General features: G+C 42.6%; 1 protein-coding gene across 1 annotated transcript in view; it reads right to left on the bottom strand.

Moving 5' to 3' along the window:
* The window catches only part of eif3ha (eukaryotic translation initiation factor 3, subunit H, a), a 71,163-nt gene that overhangs the window by 12,425 nt on the left and 32,265 nt on the right, over positions 1-26,473 (bottom strand). The window contains 5 exon segments of the mRNA XM_037533784.1: positions 3,617-3,633; positions 3,635-3,673; positions 3,676-3,726; positions 20,399-20,493; positions 20,496-20,559. Coding sequence (XP_037389681.1) covers positions 3,617-3,633; positions 3,635-3,673; positions 3,676-3,726; positions 20,399-20,493; positions 20,496-20,559 — 266 coding nt within the window.

Genomic DNA, 26,473 nt, shown 5'->3' with positions numbered 1-26,473 from the left:
CCAAACATCTATTAAACTTAAAATAAAACAACTTCATGTTGTTTTATATTACACTTATCATTTAGTGGCTGATTTTCATTTCTCATATCCAATGCATCATCTTTCCTATTTTCTTTATTCTAGCTTTCTAATCATTAACCGATTTGTCACTTCTGTCACAGTTTATGCGATTCTCAGTGAGGCGTGTTTGCCTTGGAGACATCTGATACATCACTGGCTAAAAGGTCTCCCCATTAAACATTACTGTGTTTGCTGCTGGTATTAATGACTGCTGATTTCATTGCTGTATATTTTACAGATTTCATTATTTAACTGCTCGCTCAGTTTGGCATTAGCTCACTAGACTGTACTTAACATCACTGAGATGTTCTTCTCTTCCATTGGAAATTCCAACGTGCAGCATACCGATACCTTTAGTGGGCCATTTAGGCCTCGTTCCAGCAGATACCCTCTTCCAGCAGCAGCAGAAAATATGCTGGACATCCTGTATGAATAAAAATAATGCATGGCCACGACAGTAAGGCGTGGGAATGAGATGATTAAGTCATAGCCACGAATTAGTAAAGCATGGGAACGAGATCCTAATGCATGGCCGCGACTCAGTAAGCCGCAATCTCATTCCCATGCCTTACTAAGTCGTGGCCATGCATTAGGATCTCCTTCCCACACGTTAATGAGGCGTGGCCATGCATTATTTTTTATTTATACAGGATGTCACCAGCGTGGCTCCATAGCATTTCTCTCGAGTTGCTGCGAAACACCATCTCTGCTTCTATACAGGGTGAGTCAAAAGTCACAGGACACCGTTTTATTTTATTTATTTATTTATTTTATTCTCGACTTTTATCTGTGGGGTCATCTCAAATAAATTGTGTATGCTGAGAAAATCTGCAACAAACAGCCCCTTCAGCACCGCATCGTGGAGGCTTGTGACAGCATTTCTCCAGAGATTCTCATGCAGGTTCATAGCGATTGGATCCTGCACCTTCAGCTCTGTGTTCAGCACCAGGGACAGCACAGTGAACACGTCACATAGCTGTGCATCACAGGCAACAGTCCTAGTTGTTGTTGCAACTTTCTGCGTTGATAGCTTTTGAACCACAAGAGATATTGCAAATCTGATTGCGGCGATCGATTTCTGAGACAATTCCGGTGTTCTTTGACCACCTTCCCATTGGAAAAACTTGCCCTTGATCCAATATGGGCCCTTTTAAGATGTTCCGGACATCTCACCCATTACTTGCTGGGGTATTCAGATGTCATTTTCCCTTTCGTTTCTGAAATAAAACAGTGTCCTGTGACTTTTGACTCACCCTGTATATTGGAATAGGCTGTGACTTTTGGCGATCCCACTTTCTTCCCACTTTATTCCCACCATTCACTTGCTTGTGCAATGGACCAATAGAAGCCCCAATCATATGTGCAGTGTCAGAATTAACACACATTAAAGGAGAATTAAACCGTTAAGAGGTTAAACAAAGTGATTCAGAGTGGTTTGAAACCTGCAATGGTGAATGGAACCAGATGTCTGAAGAGTTTAATGCTTCTAAAAGCTTCTTAAGGAATGTTATTACAAGAAATGGTCATCAATATGCTGCCTGATGTCTGACACATTGTTTCATGATAGGTTTCAGACGGTTTAGGTCTTCACACATATTTACTAAATCCGTTGATAGAGAATGCATTCATACAAGATGTTGTAAGGTACAATACTCCCCAAAGAAAGCTTTTCTTTTCATATTTGCTTTTCTGCCATAAGCAACATGATTTATAAAGACTCAGAAGACAAGTATAGGTTCAACGGTGCTTTTGGATAGTAAATAAAATGCCCATATTTGTGGTGTAGACATTACGATTTCCTATCACCACCACTGTAAAGAAATCGGAGCCTCTACAATAAACCATTTCACACCAATCTACTCTGAATGAGTTTGTTTGATCTCAGCCGTTCAATTGCGCAGAAAAATGACTGGACTTCCCCTAAACAAGCAAACTTTTATAATCGATGTAGGCGACTTTGTCAAGTGAACATTGCAGCCATAATAATAACGATATGTAATTTTGTCCATGCTGTGCAGCAGTGTGGACCTGCATATTATTCTGTGGCTGTATCACTGTGAGAATTAGCTTTATGCACCTCTACATACACTATACTGGCAAAAGTATTCGCTCGTCTGGCTTCACACGAATATGAACTTGAGTGACATCCCATTCTTAATCCATAGGGTTTAATATGATGTCGGCCCACTCTTTGCAGCTATAACAGCTTCAAAGCTTCTGGGAAGGTTTTCCACAAGGGTTAGGAGTATTTATGGGAATTTCTGACCGTTCTTCCAGAAGCGCATTTGTGAGGTCAGACACTGATGTTGGACGAGAAGGCCTGGCTCACAGTCTCCACTCTAATTCATCCCAAAGGTGTTCTATCAGGTTCTATCAGTGTTTGAAGAGGTGTCGAATGAAACGGCCAAAAGCGGCTGGAAGAGAACGAGGCTGCAGCGTCAGACAACAGTTTAAAGTATCCGAGGACACAAACCAAAAAAAGTGGCCCAGACCGAGTACCGGGCCCTTTTTACAGCGAACTCGAACACATTCTGGGTGATGAGCCCAGCTGTCAAACACTGGACCTTCATAATCGCTCTATAATGCTGGCGAAGACTAAATCGGGAGTGCCTTGCGTTCGTGAGTCATGATTGTTTACCTCTGGATGAGCCCCGTGAAGTATTGTTCTTTTGTGTATGCAGGTCGGTTTAGGAGCTGATCTGTTCAGACTGATGTCGCATACAGATCACATTTAAAAGATAATCTGAACAGCCAAACAAAAAAAATTGGATTCGGTGAGAAAATCAGATTTGGGCCACTTTTACCTGCTGTGTAAACGTAGCCTATGGGGCCCCCCTCCACCAAACTTTACACTCAGCACAATGCAGCCAGACAAGTACCGTCTCCTGGCAACCACCAAACCTAGACTTATCCATGGGATTTCCAGATGGAGAAGCGTGATTGGTCACTCCAGAGAACTCGTCTCCACTGCTCTAGAGTCCAGTGGCGGCGCTTTACACCACTGCACTCCACGCTTTGCATTGCGCTTGGTGATGTAAGGCTTGGATGCAGCTGCTCGGCCATGGAAACCCATTCCATGAAGCTCTCTACGCTGTTCTTGAGCTGATCTGAAGGCCACATGAAGTTTGGAGGTCTGTAGTGATTGACTCTGCAGAAAGTTGGTGACCTCTGCGCTCTATGCCCCTCAGCATCCGCTGACCCCGCTCTGTCATTTTACGTGGCCGACCACTTCGTGGCTGAGCTGCTGTCGTTCCCAATCGCTTCCACTTTGTTATAATCCCACTGACAGTTGACTGGAATATTTAGTAGTGAGGAAATTTCACGACTGGACTTGCTGCACAGGTGGCGTCCGATCACGGTACCACGCTGGAATTCACTGAGCTCCTGAGAGCGACCCATTCTTTCACTAATGTCTGTAGAAGCAGTCTGCAGGCCGAGGGGCTCGGCTTTATACACCTGTGGCCATGGAAGTGATTGGAACACCTGGATGAGTGAGTGAAAACTTTGGGCAATATAGTGTACCTTAAAGGACTGTACGTGTGAGTGTGCTGCCTACCCCTCTGCAGAGTGCAGTGTAGTCATTTTCTTTACAGATTTCCATCAGTGTGTGTGTGTCAACCTGTATGCCTTGAGGGACAGGGAGCCTTGTGCCATCTTGATGCAATCTACAGAGAAGAGACATTACCAAGCAAAGCGACGCAGTTATTGTCTCTGCAATAGCCGGGCATTAGATATCTTCATCTTTAACTCTCACCCACGGCATTTGAGCTCCAGCGAGGGCAGCAGAGAAGCCATAGTAAATTGCTGCAAACAATGATGAGTCTGCCTGTAAGTCTGTGAAGTAAATCACCACAAAACGACAAAGCGCTCTTTCACAACTAGCAGCGAAATGCTTTGAGGTAGTTGCACTAATACTTACGGTGATCATTTTGTTCTGCTGTAAACAAGAATAAAAACGGTTCGCAAATAGCAAAAGGAACCAGGGGCACAACTAAGTGACGCACTGAAAGGCTGCATGGCCTTGTTCAGCTTCGTTTCCATCACTAAGGATTAGAATAATATGATACACAGTGATATCACACAATAACACACACGCTGGTGTTATTGTGGGCAGTCTGAAATACGGTCATCAGACACATGCACTCGGGTCAGATTTTTATTTATCTTATCTAACGTACAATCTTTCCTATTTTCTCCAATTTCATTCTCCAATTTACCATTTTTGTCAGAGGTAATGTGATTCAGCAAGGTGTGTTTGCCTTGAAGACGTCTCATCCATCAACAGCTAAAGGTCTCTCCATTTAACATCACTGATGACTGGCACACTGGTGATTTTATAGCTGTATAATTTACAGATTTCATTATTTAACTGCTCCCTCAGTTTGGGATTAGCTTACTAGACTGTACTTAACATCACTGAAATGTTCTTCTCTTCCATTGGAAATTCCAACGTGCAGCATACCGATACCTTTATTGGGCCAGTTAGGCCTCGTTTTGGCACATACCCACTATCAGTGAGAGCAGAACTCAAGTAATTTAATTATATTTATCTAATTACATGTACAGTATTGTGCAAAGTCTTAGTGTGTTAATATTTGAATAAACAAAATGTATAGAATATTAATGAATAATGATAGTGATGTTCTGGATGTTGTTGTGTTTGTTTACCCATCTCCAAGCCTCTCCTCGAGGAAGTCCAGTATTATATGTAGTTAAAAAGCAGCTCCTGGTTTGACCAATCAGTGCTCAGTAAATTGAGCTCATGATGTCATTGATGATATTAACGAGTCTCTGTGGCGGCTGTGAAGGTGTCGAGGAAAAATATGGACCTGAGAAATTCTTGTTACTTTTTATAGTTTTTCTGTTTATTTGAATTATGAATACGACTTTATTCTAATGTATATTCTGATAAACTCACTGCTGAGGTCAGTTGTTCAAAAATTGGCTTAGGCGCCTAAAACTCACACAGTGCTGTAGATTATAAGACACTGATTTTTGTTGATCTTGCTTTATTGAGTTTGTCCATTTGATGGGTCTGCTTTAAGGCTATGAAGTAAATCACCACAAAACGACAAAGCGCTCTTTCATAACTAGCAGCGAAATGCTTGACAGTGATCATTTTGTTCTGCTGTAAACAAGAATAAAAACGGTTCGCAAATAGCAAAAGGAACCAGAGGCACAACTAAGTGACGCACTGAAAGGCTGCATGGCCTTAGTGGTTTCCATCTGAATGTAGAAGTAGGTGATATGAAAATTAGACGTATGCTGGTGTTCGGTAATATGATATTAAAACTGCACGCTAATGTTATGGTGTACAGTCACCAAAGGTATGCACTCATGTGTCATAAGACTTGACAAAAAATGTCTTGAATGCCAGTGGCTCGAAGTTTGACTTGGACTTTTTTTGCCGAATCTGATTCTTTTGATTTGGCTGTTAACATCATCTTTTAAATGTGATCTGGATGCGACTTCAGTCTGAAGAGATCAGCTCCGAAACTGACCCACATGCTCAAAAGAACAGGGCGTCCTGTTGCTTGATGTGGTTCATCCAGAGGTAAACGATCACGACCGCCAACGAACACCAGTCGCTCCTGAAGCTTTCGGTTTCACCTTCGCCCGCATCACAGGAGCCATCATGTAGTTTCACTGGCTGATAGCTGAGCCCATCACACAGAAGGTGTACGGTCACGGTCAGATTCTTCAAACTTTGCTTTCAGACTTTTCTTTGACTCTGCAGTCTCATTCTCCTTCTCATTTGGAGCAGTTCAAATAAATCTCTTCTAACCTTTTGTACAGAAACACCACCCCAAATGATTACGAGGGCTGAGCACTGCAAAATTTCGACGAATGTTGAGTTGGATGGCAGTAAAAGGCTTTGCTCACACAGCAGGTAAAAGTGGCCTTTTTCATCATATCTAACACAAATGTGTTCTCTGGTTGTCAGTGTGAGCGGTAAAAACACTGAATCTGACATTTTCAGTGCTGATTTGAGATGCTTTCACATGTGCTACTGAAATCTGATCCATATTCGATCTGTGGCAATGCACCTCAGTCTGAACAGTCAAATTGGAGCTTTACATCAATCCATCTTCACATTCATCAATTTCGCGCTGCTGAGACTCAAACATTTGGGGTGATGTTTCTGTACAAAAATTAGAAGAGACTTATCCAAATCAAATCACGTTTATTGTCGCATCACATTTACACAGGTGGAAAGTGAGGGAAAATCTTAGGTGCGTAGCCCCCTTATAGAATTTAAATAAAACCCCAATTCTAATGAAGTTGGGACGTTTCCCATTCATGCTTGATGTACAGCTTCAGCTGCTCAGCAGTCCGGGGTCTCTGTTGTCGTATTTTGTGCTTCATAATGCGCCACACATTTTCAATGGGAGACGGTCTGGACTGCAGGCAGGCCAGTCTAGTACCCGCACTCTTTTACTATGAAGCCACGCTGTTGGAACACGTGCAGAATGTGGCTTGGCATCGTCTTGCTGAAATAAGCAGGACGTCCCTGAAAAAGACGCTGCTTGGATGGCAGCAGATGTTGCTCCAAAACCTGCATGTAACAATCCAGAGAGTCCTTTTCCTCTTTGGCCCGGAGGACACGACGTCCATGATTTCCAAATCCAGTGTGAAATGTGGACGCGTCAGACCACAGGACACTTTTCCACTCTGCGTCAGTCCATCTCAGATGAGCTCGGCCCAGAGAAGCCGGCGGCGTTTCTGGGTGTTGTTGATATGTGGCTTCGCTTTGCATGGCAGAGTTTTAACCTGCATTTGTAGACGGAGCGACGAACTGAGTTCACTGACAGTGGTTTTCCGAAGTGTTCCTGAGCCCATGTGGGAATATCCGTTACAGAATGTTGTGGGTTTTTAATGCAGTGCCGCCTGAGGGATCGAAGGTCACGGGCGTTCAGTGTTGGTTTTCTGCCTCGCCGCTTACCTGCAGAGATTTCTCCAGATTCTCTGAATCTGCATGAGATGCAGGTTCTCAGGGACAGGATACTGATAGAGAAATGTTCCAGATTCCAGCCCAGTCATTGAAGCTTCATGATGGCTCCTGTGATGCTGGTGAAGATGAAACTAAACCCTCTAGGAGCGACTGGTGTGCATTCATAGTGAAAGATCGGGTTTGGGCCGCTTTTACCTGCCGTGTAACGATAGCCTTAAGCCTCTTGATGTGGAAACATTCGAGACTCAAAGTGGAAGAAACATGTTGAGGAGTCCAGCTGCAGACAGGACGACGCTTGCTCACTTGTCATGTGAATGGACCGGTTTGTTGGCGAAGGCCTGCCAGAGCTGTCATGTATATCTGATATACAGCAGCATCGTCAAATATCTGTTACTCTGCTTATGCTTGGCTTATTTCATTTCAGAAGACAAGTGAAGTTTGAGGCTTCACGTTCGCCTCTATCAACTAGAAACAAGCATCAACAGCATCTATAAGACCTTGTTGAGTCTTACTGGAGGAAATAACCAGGTGAACCATTTCCCTCAAAATTAAAGACACAAAATCTCTCTATTTGAACTATTTAGCAGCTTGTGCAGTTATAATAACATTCACCACAAAGCTGATGTTTTTTATTTGTCAACATCAGTACCACTCTGGCGCCTAACTACACTATATTTCCAAAAGTATTCGGTCGTCTGGCTTCACACGCATATGAACTTGAGTGACATCCCATTCTTAATCCATAGTGTTTAATATGATGTTGGCCCACCCTTTGCAGCTACAACAGCTTCAACTCTTCTGGGAAGGCTTTCCACAAGGGTTAGGAGTGTTTATGGGAATTTCTGACTGTTCTTCCCGAAGCGCATTTGTGAGGTCAGACACTGACGTTGGACGAGAAGGCCTGGCTCACAGTCTCCACTCTAATTCATCCCAAAGGTGTTCTATGGGGTTGAGTTCAGGACTCTGTGCAGGCCAGTCAAGTTCTTCCACACCAAACTCGTCTTTAGGGACCTTGCTTTGACTAAATCTTAGTATGATGTGTTAAAGCACTTAAAGATCAAAGGGGTAAATCAAGTCCAATTTTATTTTGGCTGTCCAGAAATGTGGTGTTTCATTAAATTTTAAGTATGTTCAACTTTGCATTTTATCATTAAGTATCATTACGTTTTGTGTGTACCAGCATGTTTATCCTGGGTCATGGTGTACCATGGATTTCTTAATTATCTGGTGGTTGGTTAGTGTAGTGGGTAACACCTCTGCCTGCTACACTGTAGAATGGGGTTCAATCTCCACCTGGCTAAGCACCTTACACTATACCAATAAAATAAATAAGACATTTCAGATGTTATGATCACAATATTTTCAAAACTATTTTAGGACTTGTAAGATTTAAGGAAACATGGGAACACTGTTTTAAGTAAAATGTTCAGTATAAGAGCATTTTTGAACGTTGCACCTGAAGCTTCGCAAGACTTAGACTTTATTATCATTCTATTTTACACTGTACAGTGCGCATTAGAACAAAATTAGGTTGCACTGGCTCAGAGCAGATCGGGGAGAAAAGAAAAAAAGTAGTACAATGTAGTGCAAAGTGTAGTGCATATGTAAACATGTATATCAACAGAAATAAACTTTAAATAATTATATACACACAAGAGAGTGTATTGCACTGGAGCTCCCAGGTATGGAGTGACTCCTGATACCAACTGTAACATTGAATTGAATTCAGAACCATCAGCCCGCTGTGTTTTCAAACTGTGGAATTAGACCTCCGCGTTTGACCCGTCCATGCAGTGAAACACCCACATACATGCACACTAGGGGGCAGTGAGCACACTTGCCCGGAGCGGTGGGCAGTCCTATCCACGGTGCCCGGGGAGCAGTTGGGGGTTAGGTGTCTTGCTCAAGGGCAGTTCAGTCATGGACTGTCAGCCGAGGGGATCAGACCGGCAACCTTCCGGTCACAGGGCTGGTTCCCATAACACTTTGGCCATATTACCCACCCCTACCTGAATAGGAAAATGCTTAATATGAAGAGGTATCATACGTGACATTTCTTGTTTAAGAAACAGGCTTGCATCACAAGAAGGCCAAACGGTGGAACGTTACAGAAACAGCTTGTCCTTTTACTCTCCTTCGCGCGGACATTTAATTCATTTTTTTTGACATACCAATCTCAAGCATAAGAGCAAAAGGTCAAACAGCAAAGGCTTTTTTCCCCCTTGTGAAGAGAAGACACAGGCCTGAGCGGTTTGTCGTCGCGATAATCAAGCGGGCACAAAGGGCCGCTCACCAGCGGTTTTAGTAATCGAGTTGTACTGAATTAATGTGGTTGTCACAGAGTTGTCAAAAGGCTTTAGAAACATTTCCAAAGTCCTTATCGGCCCTGCCACTCAGGCCCAGCCCCACCGTGGCCAGAGAAATCGTCCCCGCCTTCTCATATACACCCACCTTCTGCTTTCAACCACAATCCAAGTCAGCTCCCAAAAAGACGGGATACTGTTTTCTGAGCGGAGCAATCGATCAACAGATTTTGAAAAGTCAGATGGAAGCCAAAGCAAAGGAAAGATAAAAGTCAGCTTTAATGAGCCGTTAAATCTGTGGAAAGCTGTGCCAGGCGCACAGGAGATGCTGTGAATGATCTGGAGACTTCCTTTCATTTGAGCTTCTTATACCCAACCCTGAGTTTACCACATCGCTCATTCATGACATGATCTATCTGGCCCAAAAGAACAAAAAAATGAAAGAAAAAAGCGTAAACCACACACTTAAAGAAGAATTTAGCGAAAATGAAATGTACACTGACGTTTACAAGTTTTGAATGTATTGCCATATTCATTTTATTTGTTATTGTAATGGTTGGGAGCGAGGAGGCGGACACATATGCGGAGATAAGTGACATTTATTATGGGCAAATCCAGGGTCATAGTCTAAACGGTCCAGGTTCACGTAGCCAACACGGATCGATTCGGGTACAGACATGACGAGAAACACACCAAACAGTTCCGACAACAATTAAACACCAATACATCCAACAAAAACCAGCCAGCACAAGGCCAAACACAGGGCTTAAATACACAGGGTAAACAAGGGACAGGCGGGGAAACGGGTGGAGACAATCAGGGGCGGAGTCACAAAACAAGGGGCTGGACTAGGATCAAAACACACGCACATGGACCGGACTGGGAGGGGCCAATCATGACAGTTATTATATATACAAGTCTATATACCAAATACTGGAAACTGTTCACCAAAAAGTTTCTTTTTTAGATATTTTTCAATATTTCAAGGATTCTGTGAAAAAGAAGTGAATAAAATGTTCCTTTAAAATGTTGACTTCTGCTTCTGAAATCTGATTGGCTGAGTCGCCTCCAAAACTGCTATAAAATGCTTAATATATGCAGGCCTACAACCATCTCACACCACCTGAACTTTGTATTACTGTGCTAAGACACTAAACATCCTGCTATTAATGAAAAATCTCTACATGGACCACAGAGGAAAAAAAACCTGAACTGAGGGACTGACAACTCATTTTCTTCAGTAAAACCAGGCTGATCACCTAACAGGCTAAAAGACAGCTAACAGGATCCGCCTTAATATCACAGGATCGGAGTTTTAATTCTTACATGATTCGCTGTAAAAACAGGACTTGAACTTAAACGTCTTACATGATTCAAGTGTCTGTGTGTCTTTTAGTTCTGCCCTGTAGCATTAAACACAGGCTGAATCTTAAACAGCTCCTTCCTATTTACACCAGACCATTAAAACCTCCTCATATTTACCCTCACTGTCCACTTTATCAGCTCCACTGACTGTATAGCTGCACTCTGTAGTTCTACAGTTACAGACTGTAGTCCATCTGTTTCTCTGATACTCTGTTACCCTGTTCTTCAGTGGTCAGGACCCCCATGGACCCTCACAGAGCAGGTATTATGTGGGTGGTGGATCATTTTCACCACTGCAATGACACTAACGTGCTAGAATATGCTGCGCTGGTGTGAGTGGATCAGACACAGCAGTGCTGCTGGAATGCTGATCTGTGTCCACTCACTGTATTAGACACTCCTACCTTGTTGGTCCACCTTGTAGATGTAAAGTCAGAGACAGTAGCTCATCTTTTGCTGCAGAGCTAGTGGTGGTCAACCTCTAATCCTGCGCCAGTAGTCTTTGGACGCTGTTGGCTGGATATTTTTGGTTGGTGGACTATTCTCAGTCCAGCAGTGACACTGTGGTGTCAAGTAGCACTGCTGTGTCTGATCCACTAAACACCGCAGAACAGGGTCAGTTTGAGCTTTTGGTCAAACCCAACACCAGTCACTCCACTTTTGCTCTCTTGTGGCCTTTACACACAAGTGTTTTTTATTTGTGCATTTTTTTGGCCAACTAAATTAATTTGTTAACATGTATTGATATCATCCACACTAAACGTGATTTTTCATATGGCAAAAATTAAACTTTATTTCCCCACACTTTGCTAACTTTTTCCAGCAACACTACTCACTGACCAATCATTTCTGGTGTTGGCATGGCAACAACGAAGATGACAAATTAGCTTTCAAAGGATCAGAATCTCAAACAAGCAACTCAAACTGGGCTGCAAACATTTCTGCATTCAAAGCTGAAGCTTTTTTATGAAGAAATAAAGCTCTCTATGCGACTTTCACTTTTCCATAAAGGAAAGGAAACCAGTGTCAGAAGTCTAACTTTGTGTCAACAGGGCACCAGTTTGTAGAACTGAGCCTGTACTGTGGAGTGTGGCACTGTTTGGGTCTGTAGCCAGTCTGCGAAGTTAACATTAAGTTAGCAGCTCAGGCTACAGATCCAAACACCACAGAACAGGTTTCATTTCGCCTTTCTATCTCTTCAGCACCAGCCGCTCGACTTCACTCCATCAGATTCAAATCATTACCATCCAGACTTGTGTCAGTGCTTTAGTTAGCCAGAGCTGAAAACGTTCTGCGACAGGGGCATTCGTGAGTAAGGAGGCTACACCTGTAATACGTCATAGTGACAAATATTATATTTTCCCAGTTAAGCTCAATTAAATATTTCCTTGATTTTATCCAAAAGCTTACACAACTCTCCCTCAATTTCTTCATGATCACTAACCTCCACCAGATCTGCTCCTTCAGTCCTGCCAGTCTCCTTCAGCTTCCTTCTCAGATTTATAAGAACTCCAGGAAATAATGACTAATCACTTCATTTCTTTGTTTTAAGTGGTAAAAATATTCTCATCTAACTGACCTTCAACGGAGCTGCTGCCTCTTAATTTCCATCTACAGGTTGAGGAATTGGGGGATGTAAAACTGCATTATGATCAACATCGTTTGACCGTTTTACGCAAAGCTGAAGTCAGCTTCTCTTTCGACTTGTCCCGTTCCACCTTAACAGTCCACCTTAACAGTTACATTCCGGTGTCATTCTTTCCAAACACTGACAAGAAGCCTACGAATGAAGAATTTAAAAAGCTGTCAACGTTATTTCTATCCCTCTTGTTCATTCACACTCTTGCACTCACTATGAAGTGAGGTTAAAAAAGCTTGTCCTTACAAAAAAGCTAACAGTACATTGGCTAGGTAATATAAGTGTTAGCCTAGCCTCCTTTCTTAGCCTCACTTAAAGCCAAAGTAACTAACTAGCCAACCAGCAATGGAATAAAAACCCACCTACACTGACCATAACTGGCCATAGTGTAGGTGGATATATTTCCTCTGTAACTTGTACTGTTTCAGAGATTTTGAATAAGGTCTCTTTATTTTAGTGAGCTTTCAGCCAAAATCCAGGCTTCAGACTCAGCATTTACAGCTTACTTTGCAGTGCATAAACAGACCCGCCCCCAGGATCAGATATGATTGGCTTACAACAGATGAGGTCTGATTTGATTGGTGTACAACCCATGAGTTCTGATATGATCGACTGAGTGTTACGTTAGTCAATCTCTGGTAGTACAGCAGAGGCAGCACTGCATGAGGGCAGCAGCAGCGCCTCCCCCAGGTCATGCCCTGCTGTAACAGTGTATTGTGAATGAGAATAAACTACAGGTCATTCGGAACGGTCGACGCCCATGTCCTGCGGTGAGCAGATGTTATCATTCTAGCTTAGCTAATGTTAACCAGCTTCTCTCCTAGGGAGCAGCACTGTTTATCATTTAGCAATTGTGAGATAAATGGCTTGAAAAGTGGTGCACTGCTTTCATTTGTTGGGTGACCATGTGAAGCAAAGAACTCGTTTTTTTTTTGTTTTTGTTTTTGTTTTTTTTACAGTTTTGAAATAACACAAGATAGCAGCAAAAGAGCACTGTATGTGCGTTTACACCACTTACGCCACCTTTAATCTTGAGATCCAACCCGAGCATTGGAAGTTGTATATAAGCACTAATGGAAATTAGTATTGCTGTCACTGTGGGAATTTAGTGAGCGAAAACTACTAAAGTGAAAGGGGTTTTTTTTCCACAAAAACCATAATGCCATTGAACAGCTTAATGTACTGGTGACATTCATTATTATATGACAAAAGGTTTGACATTTCTGAAATGACTGTAATACAGTAGACAACATGGAGCAATTAAACCTTGTCCTCTTCCAGCAGTTCAATGCCCTGAACAAACTACATTTCCTGGAAGAATGTTTGAAAACTCGATTGCTATTAATAATATCCTAAATACTTTATTGATTAATTTATTGATATCTATCATACCTTATGCTGTGGGCTGTTTCATAAAAGCAATAAACCTGCTGAATTTCTGAACCAATAAACCTGCTGAATTTCTGAACCAATAAACCTGCTGAATTTCTGAACCAATAAACCTGCTGAATTACTGAAATGCAAATTCACAATTAAGGGGTTATAAAATCACTAATGTGCGGCCTCAAAACGTATTGCTTTAATACACTATAGTTATCTATTTACACCAATTTTTGCTGTTATCTGCCTTGGGATTTTTGAAATACATTGGATTTTGGATGTTTATTTCATTACAATTTAATTCTCACTGTTCTACAGCTTTTTTGGTCATTTTAAAATCTGGCCTGGGTCCATCCATCAATCTGGACACATCTAACATTTCTTAATACTCATTTTTAGCTTCCTAATATCTGAGTAATAATTTGAAAGCTGTGAAGTTACACAAGGCTAGCCTATGAGAATACACTCGTCTGTGGCTAAACTGGTTTTATATTGTTGAAAGCAGGGATTACAGTGGATAACAGGTTTAATTCTTTGCACACCGTGTTTTACCTGTAAGAGTCCTTGGGCAAGACTCCTAATGCTCCATTCGCCTAATTCGGTATCGTTATTAAACTGTAAATCTCTCTGGAAGTGCCATAAACGTCGCTTCCTCCGTTCATAGAGTCTCAAATGTCTTATATGTTAGCTACATTAGCCTCGTATCTCCAATTAAAAACTAAAGAATTAAACTTCACACACCAAACATGTCTTGGCTGACCACATCTCGTCTAAGGGGGATTTTTTTTTCCTTTTTTTCGATTTGTTTTGCGCAAACAACTCCTTTGAGAACCTCAACCACAAAGCAAAGCCGCACAAGTTCCTTTCTTACAGTTATGAGGGTCATTGATGCCGGTTCCTCAAAGGCTCTTTTATTTGGCCCTTTAATATAGCAGCCTGCATTATTGATGCCTTTTAAAGAGGACGTGATTAAATATAAGGATGAGCAGCTGGAAGGCTGCACTGCATCACTCAGGGCTCCTCTCTGGAGAAGCGTTGGAGATTAATGAGAAGGGGCCCAACTGTCCCTGAAGACTTAAACCCACCACTTCTGTCTCCTTTTCAAACTTGCCCTACTGAAAAGGTGAAATCAGTAGTGTTGTATACACAGAGTAGTCACAATGCTTTGCATCTATACTAATTGGCCATTCTATCAGAAACACCAACCATCTGGATGCACTTTGTAGGTCTACAGTTAGTGGCTGTAGCTCAGTTTATCCATAGGCCTCGGCCACATTTCTGGGATTTTTCTGCTGGAAGTACATGTTGCTGGGTTAAGATGCTTCCACTAAAACAACAATAGCAACAATGGCTGGTTACCAGAATTGAAAGTGTAGGTAGGTTGATAGCCTAAATCACTGTGATTAAAAGCTGGTGGCATTTTTTAAGTGTGGGCAGAATGTTTTGATAGCCTACTTCATTATTAAGCGAAGTCTGTACAATACACTTGAAATAAAGCTGCAGTAACACAAAACACATGGCAACTACAACAAAGATAAAGAGACATACTCTTTAGTGATAAGCTGAAGTGATATTGGTTGACACCTTTGCCTTCTACGCTGTAGACTGGGGTTCAATCCCCCACCTGGGCAAGCACCCTACACTATACCAATAACGGTCCTTGGGCAAGACTCCTAACACCACCTTGGCCTACCTGTGTAAAAAAATGATCAAATTGTAAGTCGCTCTGGATAAGAGCGTCAGCCAAATGCCGTATATGTAAATGTAAAATGTAAATGATATTCAAACCAGCTCGAAGGAGGTCTCGTTTAGGGGGCAGTCGTGGGCTGGAGGTTAGGGAACCGGCCCTGTAACTTAAAGGTTGCGGTTCGTTTCCCAGAGCCCACAGTACGCGACTGAGGTGTCCTTGGGCAAGACACCTAACCCCCTGGGCGCTGCGGATAGGGCTGCCCACCGCTCCCGGGAAGTGTGCTCACTGCCCCCTAGTGTGTGTGTGTGTGTGTGTGTGTGTGTGTGTGCGCACTCGTTCACTTGTGTGTTGTTTCACTGCACGGATGGGTTAAATGTGGAGGTGAATAATCGTCCAGAAGGCTGTAGTAAATTGGTTTTACCCAGTCTTTACATACTAGGTGCCTATTCCATGGAGAAAAAGCCACAACAGGACCATAGCTGAGCACATATGTGAGTATGTGCACCACTCAGAGAGGGTCAATGTCAGAAACTGACCACTGATGAAGGCCTAACAGACTGTACACACTAAAAAAAACCAGTTCTATATAGAACCATGAACACTCAAAGAATCCTTTGCATGATTAAAGGGTTCTTTGCGTCGTGAAAGGGTTCTTCAGATTGATGGAGACTGTGCTGCAGATTGTCCTATTTAGAAAAGGGTTCTATATAGCATTGAAAAGAGTTCTAGAATTAACGCACGCTTGACGTGGTAACAATAGCTGAACTCTTTTTGGTGCTATATAGAACCCTTTTCAAAAAGGTTCTTTGTAGAGCAATCTATAGCATGTTCTTTCACAAGTCAAAGAACCCTTTAATCATGCAAAGAGGTCTTTGAGAGTACATGGTTCTATTTAGAACCATTTTCTTTACTAATGAACCCTTGAAGAGCCACCTTTTTTAAATGTATAGAAGGTGGACTAGCAAGGTAGGTGTTTCTAATAAAGTGGCCAGTAAGTATAAACAGTGTTGAAATGTTTCAGCAATAGTTTGACCAAAGCCTCTAAAGTGGCCAGCTGTTCTATAGAAACGTCTCCTTACTTTTTGAAACATAAGAATTTAATGCAGTTTAATGTGAACGCCCTGGATATTTCATATAGGCCATACATGAAATCCAAGCTGCAAAAACAGCCAGTTACATATGAATTTTTTCCCGATGTCACAGAACAAACTCATTTACATAGACAGTATGTGGACAAACGAATGGGGACATGCCTCCTAGTTACTGAGTTCGGGGTGTTTCAGCCACATTCATTGCTAACAATCTTGATAGACAAAAACTGGCAGCAGAATGGGTCGTACTGATGAGATCAGTGACTCAGTGACATGATTCCAGGTTTAGCGAAAGCCAGTACAACATTAATTGCATGACTACACTGTGCAAACTAAGAAAGTTTGGTGGAGGAGGGATAATGATGTGGGGCTGTTTTTCAGGGCTAGGCCTAGAAATCTTAGTTCCAGTGAAGGGAAATCTTAGTGCTTCAGCAGGCAAGGATGGTTTGGCCAATTCTATGCTTCCAACTGAGCTCCATAAAGGCCTGGCTTGGTGAGTTTGGTGTGGAACAACATCAACCCCATCAAACACCTTTGGATGAACTCAGGGCTGTAAATAGGACCAAAATTTAAGTCAGGTCCATTTTGCAAGAAATCTTTCCTTCATCTCAGAGTGAATAAAATAACTGTTTAATACAATAATTACACCAATTGTAAGTTTCTCAACCTTTTCCTTTCATTTGTTCCTTCCCCATCCCTACCATTCTTTCACGAACCGCTACTACTGTTCCACAAACTGATTTGACTCCTACCCTGTTTAAGTTTATGCAAAGAATAATTTAACTACTTATTATATTACTGTTGTCTAAAGAAATCTTCGTATCTCCAAAATGGTAACTTTACAGGAGAAGGAAAAAACCTTCTTTACTTATAATGTAAGTCAATGGAACCAGACGTCTTTCCAAGTCATTTTGTCCTGTTTCTTTTGGTCTGTTCATCATGAAATTTATGTACAATATAAAGGACAACAGGCTTTTTCAAAATACATCAAAAACTGAAAAATGACAAAAATGGAGATACAAGGTTTTCTTCTGACAACAACAAAATGTTTATGTTCAGCTGAAATCTACACTAAACCTCTCTCTCTCTGTCTCTCTCTCTCTGTCTCTCTCTCTGTCTCTCTCTCTGTCTCTCTCTCTCTCTCTCTGTCTCTCTCTCTCTGTCTCTCTCTCTCTGTCTCTCTCTCTCTCTCTCTCTCATTATTGGAAAAGCACACATTAAACATGTTATAAAGGCTTTCTGTACCAAACCCCTGCAAACGGGAAAGGCAGCCACTCATACAGTTAATGAGATAAAATAGAGCCTCATGCCAGTTGTTGTATGTTAGGTGTGGGTAACAAAGTACGGCTTTAATTTCGCATTTAATCACTAATCTATCTGATGACAGGGCCTACAGCATAATCTGAGCAGCTACTGGGGCTAGACTGAAGCATGCTGGTTTAGCTAACAACAGCGTGCTCCAAATAAAGAAATGAATGATGGGGTTTGCATTTTACATTAATATGGAAAAGTTTGTTACCATAGTGATATTATATGTCAGCATATAGCAAGTGTGCTGCATACCTGAACATCCCAAGAAGTTACTCTGGTTCTCAGGGCTGTGTAGCATCTCATACAGACATAAACAGGGCGAGCGGTTAAGTCTAGGGCCGGGCCGGGCCACATCTGTTCTGAGGTCAATAATCAGAAGGTTTGCAAAATATGGCAGATTCTAATTGGCCATAATACGGTGACAGCGCTCACAGAAAGTTCACCATCCCAGAAATGTGCTATAATAAGTATTTTGTCTCCATTTCACTGGGTGGCCTGTGATACTGTGGCTGCAGCCCGTACTAGTCTGTATTATCGTAATAGCACTACTTCCACGTTTAATTTCATGCATGGAGGAAAGTGGAACACTTTCTAAACTAGAGTGGAAGCTGTTAGAGCTGCAAAGGGGGACCAACTCCTTATTAATGCCTATGAATTTAGAATGGGATGTCATAAAAGCTCCTGTAGGTGTAACGAGTAGGTCTCCCAATACTTCTGTCCATATAATGTATGCTCCTCTTCAGTCTACAGCAGTTTTAACCCACCCATTTACATGCATCCATGCTTGGACTACTCTTTGAATGAAGCTCAATGCAGCAGCCAGTCAGAGGAGCTGTAAATATAGCTTCAATGTCTTCATATATCAAGGCACAGCAAAAAATACAGTCTATTTAATTTTTACGTTACGGATAAAAATTTTAGGTTCACTGGTGGTTTTTGATAGTAAATAAAATAGCTATAACCCCTGGGTGCGGGAATAATTTTCAGTGTTGGGAGTGGGTGGGTCACCAGCCTACTGCGGGCAGGGGTGGGATGAAATGTGCATATAGAGAAATTCTGCAAATTAATGAATAGCCTAAATATGTAGAACGATCACTAAATCATATTTGTAAACAGTATAACATGATAACAGTAATACAATTCGAATGAATGACGTCTTTAAGAGTTCCAAAGCAAACAATCACGTAAACAACATACAACATATCTTACAGCTTACACAGACGACAGAGCCTTCAGTCTGACGGCCACAGCTGCCCAGCAGAACAACAAAAATAACCGCTCTGTGGTTTAATTCCTGCTTTGTGTTCACTGGGAATAAATGGCATTTGGTGCAGTTAGGGGTGGAGAGCCCTCTCTGGGTCGGGGATGAGCTCTTGCCTCAAGTGGAGGAGTTTAAGTATCTCGGGGTCTTGTTCACGAGTGATGGTACAAGGGAGCGGGAGATTGACAGGCGGATTGGTGCTGGGTCAGCAGTGATGCGGGCTCTGTTGTGGTAAAGAAAGAGCTGAGCCATAAGGCAAGGCTCTCGATTTACTGGTCGATCTACGTTCCCACCCTCACCTATGGTCATGAGCTTTGGGTAATGACCGAAAGAACGAGATCGCGAATACAAGCGGCCGAAATGAGTTTCCTCCGCAGGGTGTCTGGACTCTCCCTTAGAGATAGGGTGAGAAGTTCGGTCATCCGGGAGGGACTCGGAGTAGAGCCGCTGCTTCTCCACATCCAGAGGAGCCAGTTGAGGTGGTTCGGGCATCTAGTTAGGATGCCTCCTGGACGCCTCCCTTGGTAGGTGTCACAGGCAAGTCCACCTGGGAGGAGACCCCGGGGAAGAGCCAGGACACGCTGGTGTGACTATATCGCCCAGCTGGCCTGGGAGAACCTCGGAATCCCCCCCGGGGAGCTAGTGGAAGTGGCTGGGGAAAGGGAGGTCTGGGCCTCATTGCTTAGGATGCTGCCCCCGCGACCCGAACCCCGGAGATGCGGAAGATGATGGATGGATGGATGGATGGGTGCAGTTACTTCACAGTGAGTCTGATGACCATGACTGCCGTGTTATTTCAGCAGAGATAATGTAATTGTGAACAGACTGTGTCTAATACTGGATGTCAGTTCAGCTTAACGGAACTGCATGGGTGGGTGGGACAAAACGTTTCGTTTGTGGGCAGGAGCGGGACAAAAGAGCGGGATGAAATCTTGTGGAAGCAGGTTGCCGTTTTCAGAAGACCTCTAGATCCCATCACTGGCATCAGTTGGTATGTTTCTCTACAATGAACCATTTCAGCTACAGAATAATGCAGAAATTTAGAAAATAAGTGGAGTTTCCCTTCCAATACTATCTGTATTAGAGGTGATTAATTGCGTGTCAAATTAGCATTGATGAGGATAACAATGATAACACACTGAGAATAATTAAGTGTTGGTTCTATCAAAGATAACTACTGTTCACGAGCTGGAAAATGGGAATTGAATCTGCAGCTGTTGGTGTTTGTACCCCAACCTATAAATCACACTCACACACACACACACACACACACACACACACTACAGGCAGCGGCAGCACAGCGTTAGTCCACAGGAGTCAGTCATTTAAAGGAAGGAGGCTTTAGCGTAAATAAGCACTGCAGGCTCGTCTACGGCAGGCTGGTAGCTGAACTGTGAATCCAGCAGAGCTCTGCTGACGAACGAGCCGTAATACGTGGACTGTAGCAGCCGACGTGAAGGTGGAGGATGTCCAGATGACGGACACTCCTCATCATCTCCATTTGGTACTGAAGGACGGAAGGAGAGAGAAACAGACGGACACAGACGGAGAGAAAGAAACACAAAATTAATTCATAACTAATTACAGTTGCAGGTAAAAAAAGAGCCAGAGATCTCAAGCACTGCTCATTAGCCCAAACTCAAGGCTCTGAGTGTGTGTGTGTGTGTGTGTGTGTCCTCCACAGCCCTGAAGAGATTTCAGCACAGAAATCTAACATCACAGATGATCTCACCCAGATTCTGTCAGTTGTGCTGCAGAAATAACAGTCAAAAAGCTACCAAGTCATTGTAATTCATAAAATACAGTGACAGTGAAGAACATGGGGCCTAAATGATGATGACTAACAGGACGATTTTTATCAGTGCTGTCGATTTTTACATCATGATAAATTACATCAATATCATCAGCATGTAAAGGAGCAATAAGTGATTTCCTTCTTTCTTCATGAAGCAATTAGTATGGCAATGCTCTTGGAATCCAGCACTGACACCTATCAGGGTGGGCTATACGAAGCGTCTATACTGCCCCCTGGTGTTGCGGAGAGGTAATCGTCTCCTCATCTGATAGTGGAATGATGGATCAGTACCACTCAAAAGAGTCAGAGCAAAGTAACTGGTAACTAGGAGATGTTGGTCCAACTTTAGAATAAGACCACCCTGGTAGAGCATTTATAAAAGGCTTAAAATGATTTTTTTAATAAATATATTTTATTAATGGAAATTAATTAGGTCCTTGACACCTTCATTGTCTTTAATAAGCAGTCACAACACAAACAAAACGGTTGCTTGCCTAACAGTGAACCCACATTCATCGTGGGCAGTGGCTGAGATCTTCCTCTGAAATGGGACCCTCAAATAAACAGAGCATCACTTCATGTGCGCCGCTCTGGAGGCGACCCTGCCCGTCTGCAGGTAAAGTTCAGCTCCTCACTGCTGGGCTTTAGTTTAAAGCTGTGGAATGGTCTTCCTGATGAGCTTGTTCATCTGTGGATGTTTTTAAATCCCGACATCTTTTTAAACTAGCGTATGGTTGATATTATGTGTTTGTGTTTATGGTTATGTATGTGTCTATGTATGTATGTATGTATGTATGTATGTATGTATATGTTCTTACTTTTATCTACCTTTTTTCTTCTTTTATTATCTATTGTAGTGTCCTTGGATCTCTTGAAAGGCACTTTTAAATAAAAATTTATTATTATTATTTTTATTATTATTATTAAGAAAGAGTTTCCTGTTTACGTGAGCATTGGAATAATAATAATAATCAGATTAATCAGAGTGCAGGTAAACACACAGTTTGTCCAGCTGTCGTCACATGATCTAAACATGAGCGCTGCCCATTCTGTGGACCTGTGCATCATTATGATAAAATACTTCATACAAGCCTACAAAGTTTTCTGAGTCTCCATCTCAGAAAACTTAAAGAAAGTTAAAGACCGTGACGGATCACTTTAAGACATGGGGCTTTGTTGGTTATGGTCGTAAACGTTGCTTGTTGCTCTTTTAAAGAACACTAATTGACCACGTTTCATTATAAAGAGATAATTTAGCCATTTTAGCTGAAATTCGTGCAGTAGTGGTGGGCAGTATATCAGCTGCACTTCCTCAGGTATGAGGTTTGCCGTAACTGTTATAATGGCCTTCCAGATAATAACATACAAACAGCGCAAACACTTATGGCATCTTATCCAGAGCGACTTACAACTTGATCATTTTACACAGGTAGGCGAAGGTGGTGTTAGGAGTCTTGCCCAAGGACTCATTGGTATAGTGTAGGGTGCTGACCCAGGTGGGGGGATTGAACCCCAGTCTACAGCATGACAGGCAGAGGTGTTACCCACTACACTAACCAACCACAAACCACACTAATGTTCGCCTGTTTTGCTAAATGGCTGAGAAAGAGGTGTTTCAGTCAAGTTTTAAATGAAAGTGAACCCACAGCAGACCTTTGGTCATCTCCTGGTCAGTAGTGGACATAAAGTTAAGTGACATTTTTTAATCCCACAAACAGGGAAACCCATCCATAAAGTGAAACACCACATACACACTAGTGAGTGAGCACACACACACACACACACTTGCCCGGAGCAGTGGGCAGCCCTATCCACAGCTCCTAGGGAGCAGTCGGGGGTTAGGTGTCTTGCTCAAAGCCACCTCAGTCATGGACTGTTGGCGCTGGGGACCGAACGAGTGACCTTCCGGTCAGAGGGCCAATTCTCTAAACTCCAGCCCACGACTGGCCCCATGGAATGGCCAGAAATGGCCAGTCTTAGTCTAACATGGACAGCAGACTGATTGCCATGCTTCCTGTCATACTGCCTGAGGAGCTGCCTGACTTGGTCAGCTGCATCAGATAAGGTCACGGTGATAAGCTGTGGAAAAGCTGGTCACAAATTCCAGCAGTGTCTGATGGTCAGAGGGGCGCATACACAGGATGCATGTATGTGACAATCTCCTTGAGAAATCTTATGAAGCTGAAAATGTTGAATTTATTCACATTTTCCAGTCCACCTTAAACGCTGCAGCAGTCAGCATTAGGTGCCTGTATAGGTGTTGTTATATAAGTGCTGCTCCATTTAAGGTGGAATGGAAGATTTGTACAAAAAGCTGCCAAATAAGAAGCCAACTTCAGCGCCGTAGATACTCAGTTTTGGCGGGTCCACAGGTCTGGTGTTAGACAGTAATACTGAGCTTCATCTACATATTGTTAGGTTTTGCTTTTAATATTGTGTATAATAATATTTCAGACTTACTTTCGTTGTTCAAAATGGTTCTTATTGGCAAGTGAAAGAACTTCTTTGAATAATGAATAAGGCACTCTTAAACTATAAAACAAATGGGTTTATCGAAGCAGTGATACATACTGAAACTGTCCAAAATTTAATTATACCATCTTATAAATTTCTGCCCACTACTGTAGCGCAGCACAGTATGTGAAATGCTGAATACAAATAATTGTACTTAGTGTTCTTGCAGTGGTGCATTTCATCAGCTCTAACTTATCAAAGCTCAGAGAAACTAAATATCAAGACACATCACTTATGAATGTAAAATCTAATATTATATTTTTAAGGGATTTACTGATATGGGGACTGTGAGCCAGTCTATATACTTTTAAGCAAATATCTGCCGATACTATTATGATCCAGATATTATCGTGCATCCCTAATACACTATATTTCTAAAAGTTTCAGTGTCTGACCGCACAAATGCGCTTCTGGAAGAACGGTCAAAAATTCCCATAAACACTCCTAACCCTTGTGGAAAGCCTTCCCAGAAGGGTTGAAGCTGTTATAGCTGCAAAGGGTGGGCCGACATCATATTAAACCCTATGGATTAAGAATGGGATGTCACTCAGGTTCATTTGCGTGTGAAGCCAGACGAGCGATTACTTTTGGCAATATAGTATATTTTTGCCAACCCAGGCCAAAATTAATAATACTTGTATGTGTGTGTGTGTGTGTGTGTGTGTGTGTGTGTGTGTGTGTGTGTGTGACAAAGTGAGAGAGAGACATAAACAGCAGTACTAGCTTATTATTACATCAAAGACCAAATTTAAAGATATAAGAGAATTTTTTAGTTCATTAAGTATTTACATCCTGCCAAAGAAAAATAAAAGTCTGATTTAAAAAAATAACATGCTGTGTGTGTTTAGGAGAGCAAACCAGTTCAATCATCATCACAATGTGAACTCAACTGTCAGACACTTACAAAACATTAAATAACCAGTCCTAATACAATCTCTATACACTCACACGAGAGAGAGAGAGGGAGAGGGAGAGGGAGAGAGAGAGAGGGGGGGAGAGAGAGAGAGAGAGAGAGAGAGAGAGAGAGAGAGAGAGAGAGAGAGAGAGAGAGAGAGAGAGAGACAGACAGACAGAGAGAGAGAGAGAGAGAAAAAAAGAGATAGGAAAGGATAGAAAGACATGGGAGAGAGAAAGAATGAGAGAGACATGGGAGAGAGAAAGAATGAGAGAGAGATAGGAGATGGAGAAGGAGGGGAGAGATAAAGAAGGGAACAGGGAAAAGAGAAGAGAGAAAGAAAAAAAGTGGGGACAGAAATGGGGGTAGAGAGAAGGAAGGGGAGAAAGGAGAAACAGAAAGATGGAGAGAGAGAGAGCGAGAGAGAGAGAAAGGAGCGAGAGATGAGGGACAGGAAGAGAAGAACAAAGGGGGAGAGACACAGAGAGAGAGAGAGAGAGAGAGAGAGAGAGAGAGAGAGAGAGAGAGAGAGAGAGAGAGAAGGGGAGAAAGAAAAGAGAAATAGAAAGATGGAGAGAGAAGGGAGAGAGAGATGAGGAACAGGGAGAAAAGAACAAAGGGAGAGAGAGAGAGAGAGAGAGAGAGAGAGAGAGAGAGAGAGAGAAGGAAGGGGAGAAAGAAAAGAGAAATAGAAAGATGGAGAGCGAGAGATGAGGGACAGGAAGAGAAGAACAAAGGGGGAGAGAGAGAGAGAGAGAAGGGGAGAAAATAAATAGAAAGATGTAGAGAGAGAGGGAACGACTGGAAGAGAGAGAGTGTCAGCACTGCCAGGTGAAGGTGAAGAGAGGACAGGAGTGAACTTTAACGAGGATGTACTCAGGAAGTGCGTGACAAGGGGCCATGAACAGCTCACTTTCAGCCGGAGACGAAGGAACACCGAGTCCACAGACGAGCAGCTCCGGATAAATAACCCTCACAGCCAGCAGCCACACTGCAACACTCACTGCACTCATCACTGCACCTGCTGAAACTCATCTTCTTGTCTGGAGCAGCAGCGAATGAACCCACAGTCTGCGTTTGACAAGACATGAACAAGAGCAAGAACACCAGAGAAAAAGCAGCAGCTTCTCATTGTCAAGGCTGAATTACACTTCTGTGCGTAAGCTGTGCAGACGTTCGCACAGCTGTCTGCCACCGAAGAGAAAGAACTGAAGAATAAGGGCAGAACAAAGTACACGCACTGAGCACTTTATTAGGAACACGTCCTTGTTTATACAATGTGTCCACTTTATCAGCTCCACTGACCGTATAGCTGCACTCTGTAGTTCTACAGTTACAGACTGTAGTCCATCTGTTTCTCTGATACCCTGTTACCCTGTTCTTCAGTGGTCAGGACCCCCATGGACCCTCACAGAGCAGGTATTATTTGGGTGGTGGATCATTCTCACAACTGCAGCAACACTGGTGGCGGTGTGTCAGTGTATGTTGTGCTGGTGCGAGTGGATCAGACAGATCAAACAGTTTCCACTCACTGTCCACTCTACTAGACAATCCTACATCGTCAGTCCACCTTGTAGATGTAAAGTCAGAGACGACAGCTCATCTGCTGCTGCACAGGTTGTGTTGGTCATCTTCTAGTCCTTCATCAGTGGTCACAGGACACTGCCCACAGGACGCTGTTGGCTGGATATTTTTGGTTGGTGGACAATTCTCAGTCCAGCAGCGACACTGAGGTGTTTAAAAACTCCAGCAGCACTGCTGTCTGATCCACTCAGACCAGCGCAACACACACTAACACACCACCACCACGTCAGTGATGAGAATGATCCACCACCCAAATAGCACCCGTTCTGGGTCCATGGGGGTCCTGACCACAGATGAAGAACCCGGTTTTGTTTACACCGAGGATCTGTCAAGTTATTTTCTTAACCAGAACCAGGCTGATCAGCTAACAGGCACCAACGTTAATGACAGGCTTTAAATTAAAATACATATTATAAAACAGATAATTCTGGTTCTAAAATCTGATTGGCTGAGCCGCGTTGTAAAATCCACGATATACGCTCGCCTATGACGCCTCACAACAACTGAACTGTGAATTACTGCAAGAAAAACCTGTGTAATATTAATCAGCAAGCAAAGTTTATTTATATGGCGCTTTTTACAACTTTTTGTTTTACAGAACAATCAGTATTACAGAAAGAAAAGAAAAGAAAA

This window comes from Pygocentrus nattereri, chromosome 24, assembly GCF_015220715.1.
Source record: "Pygocentrus nattereri isolate fPygNat1 chromosome 24, fPygNat1.pri, whole genome shotgun sequence".
Classification (NCBI taxonomy): Eukaryota; Metazoa; Chordata; class Actinopteri; order Characiformes; family Serrasalmidae; genus Pygocentrus; species Pygocentrus nattereri.
This window is presented reverse-complemented; position numbering and strand designations above follow the sequence as displayed.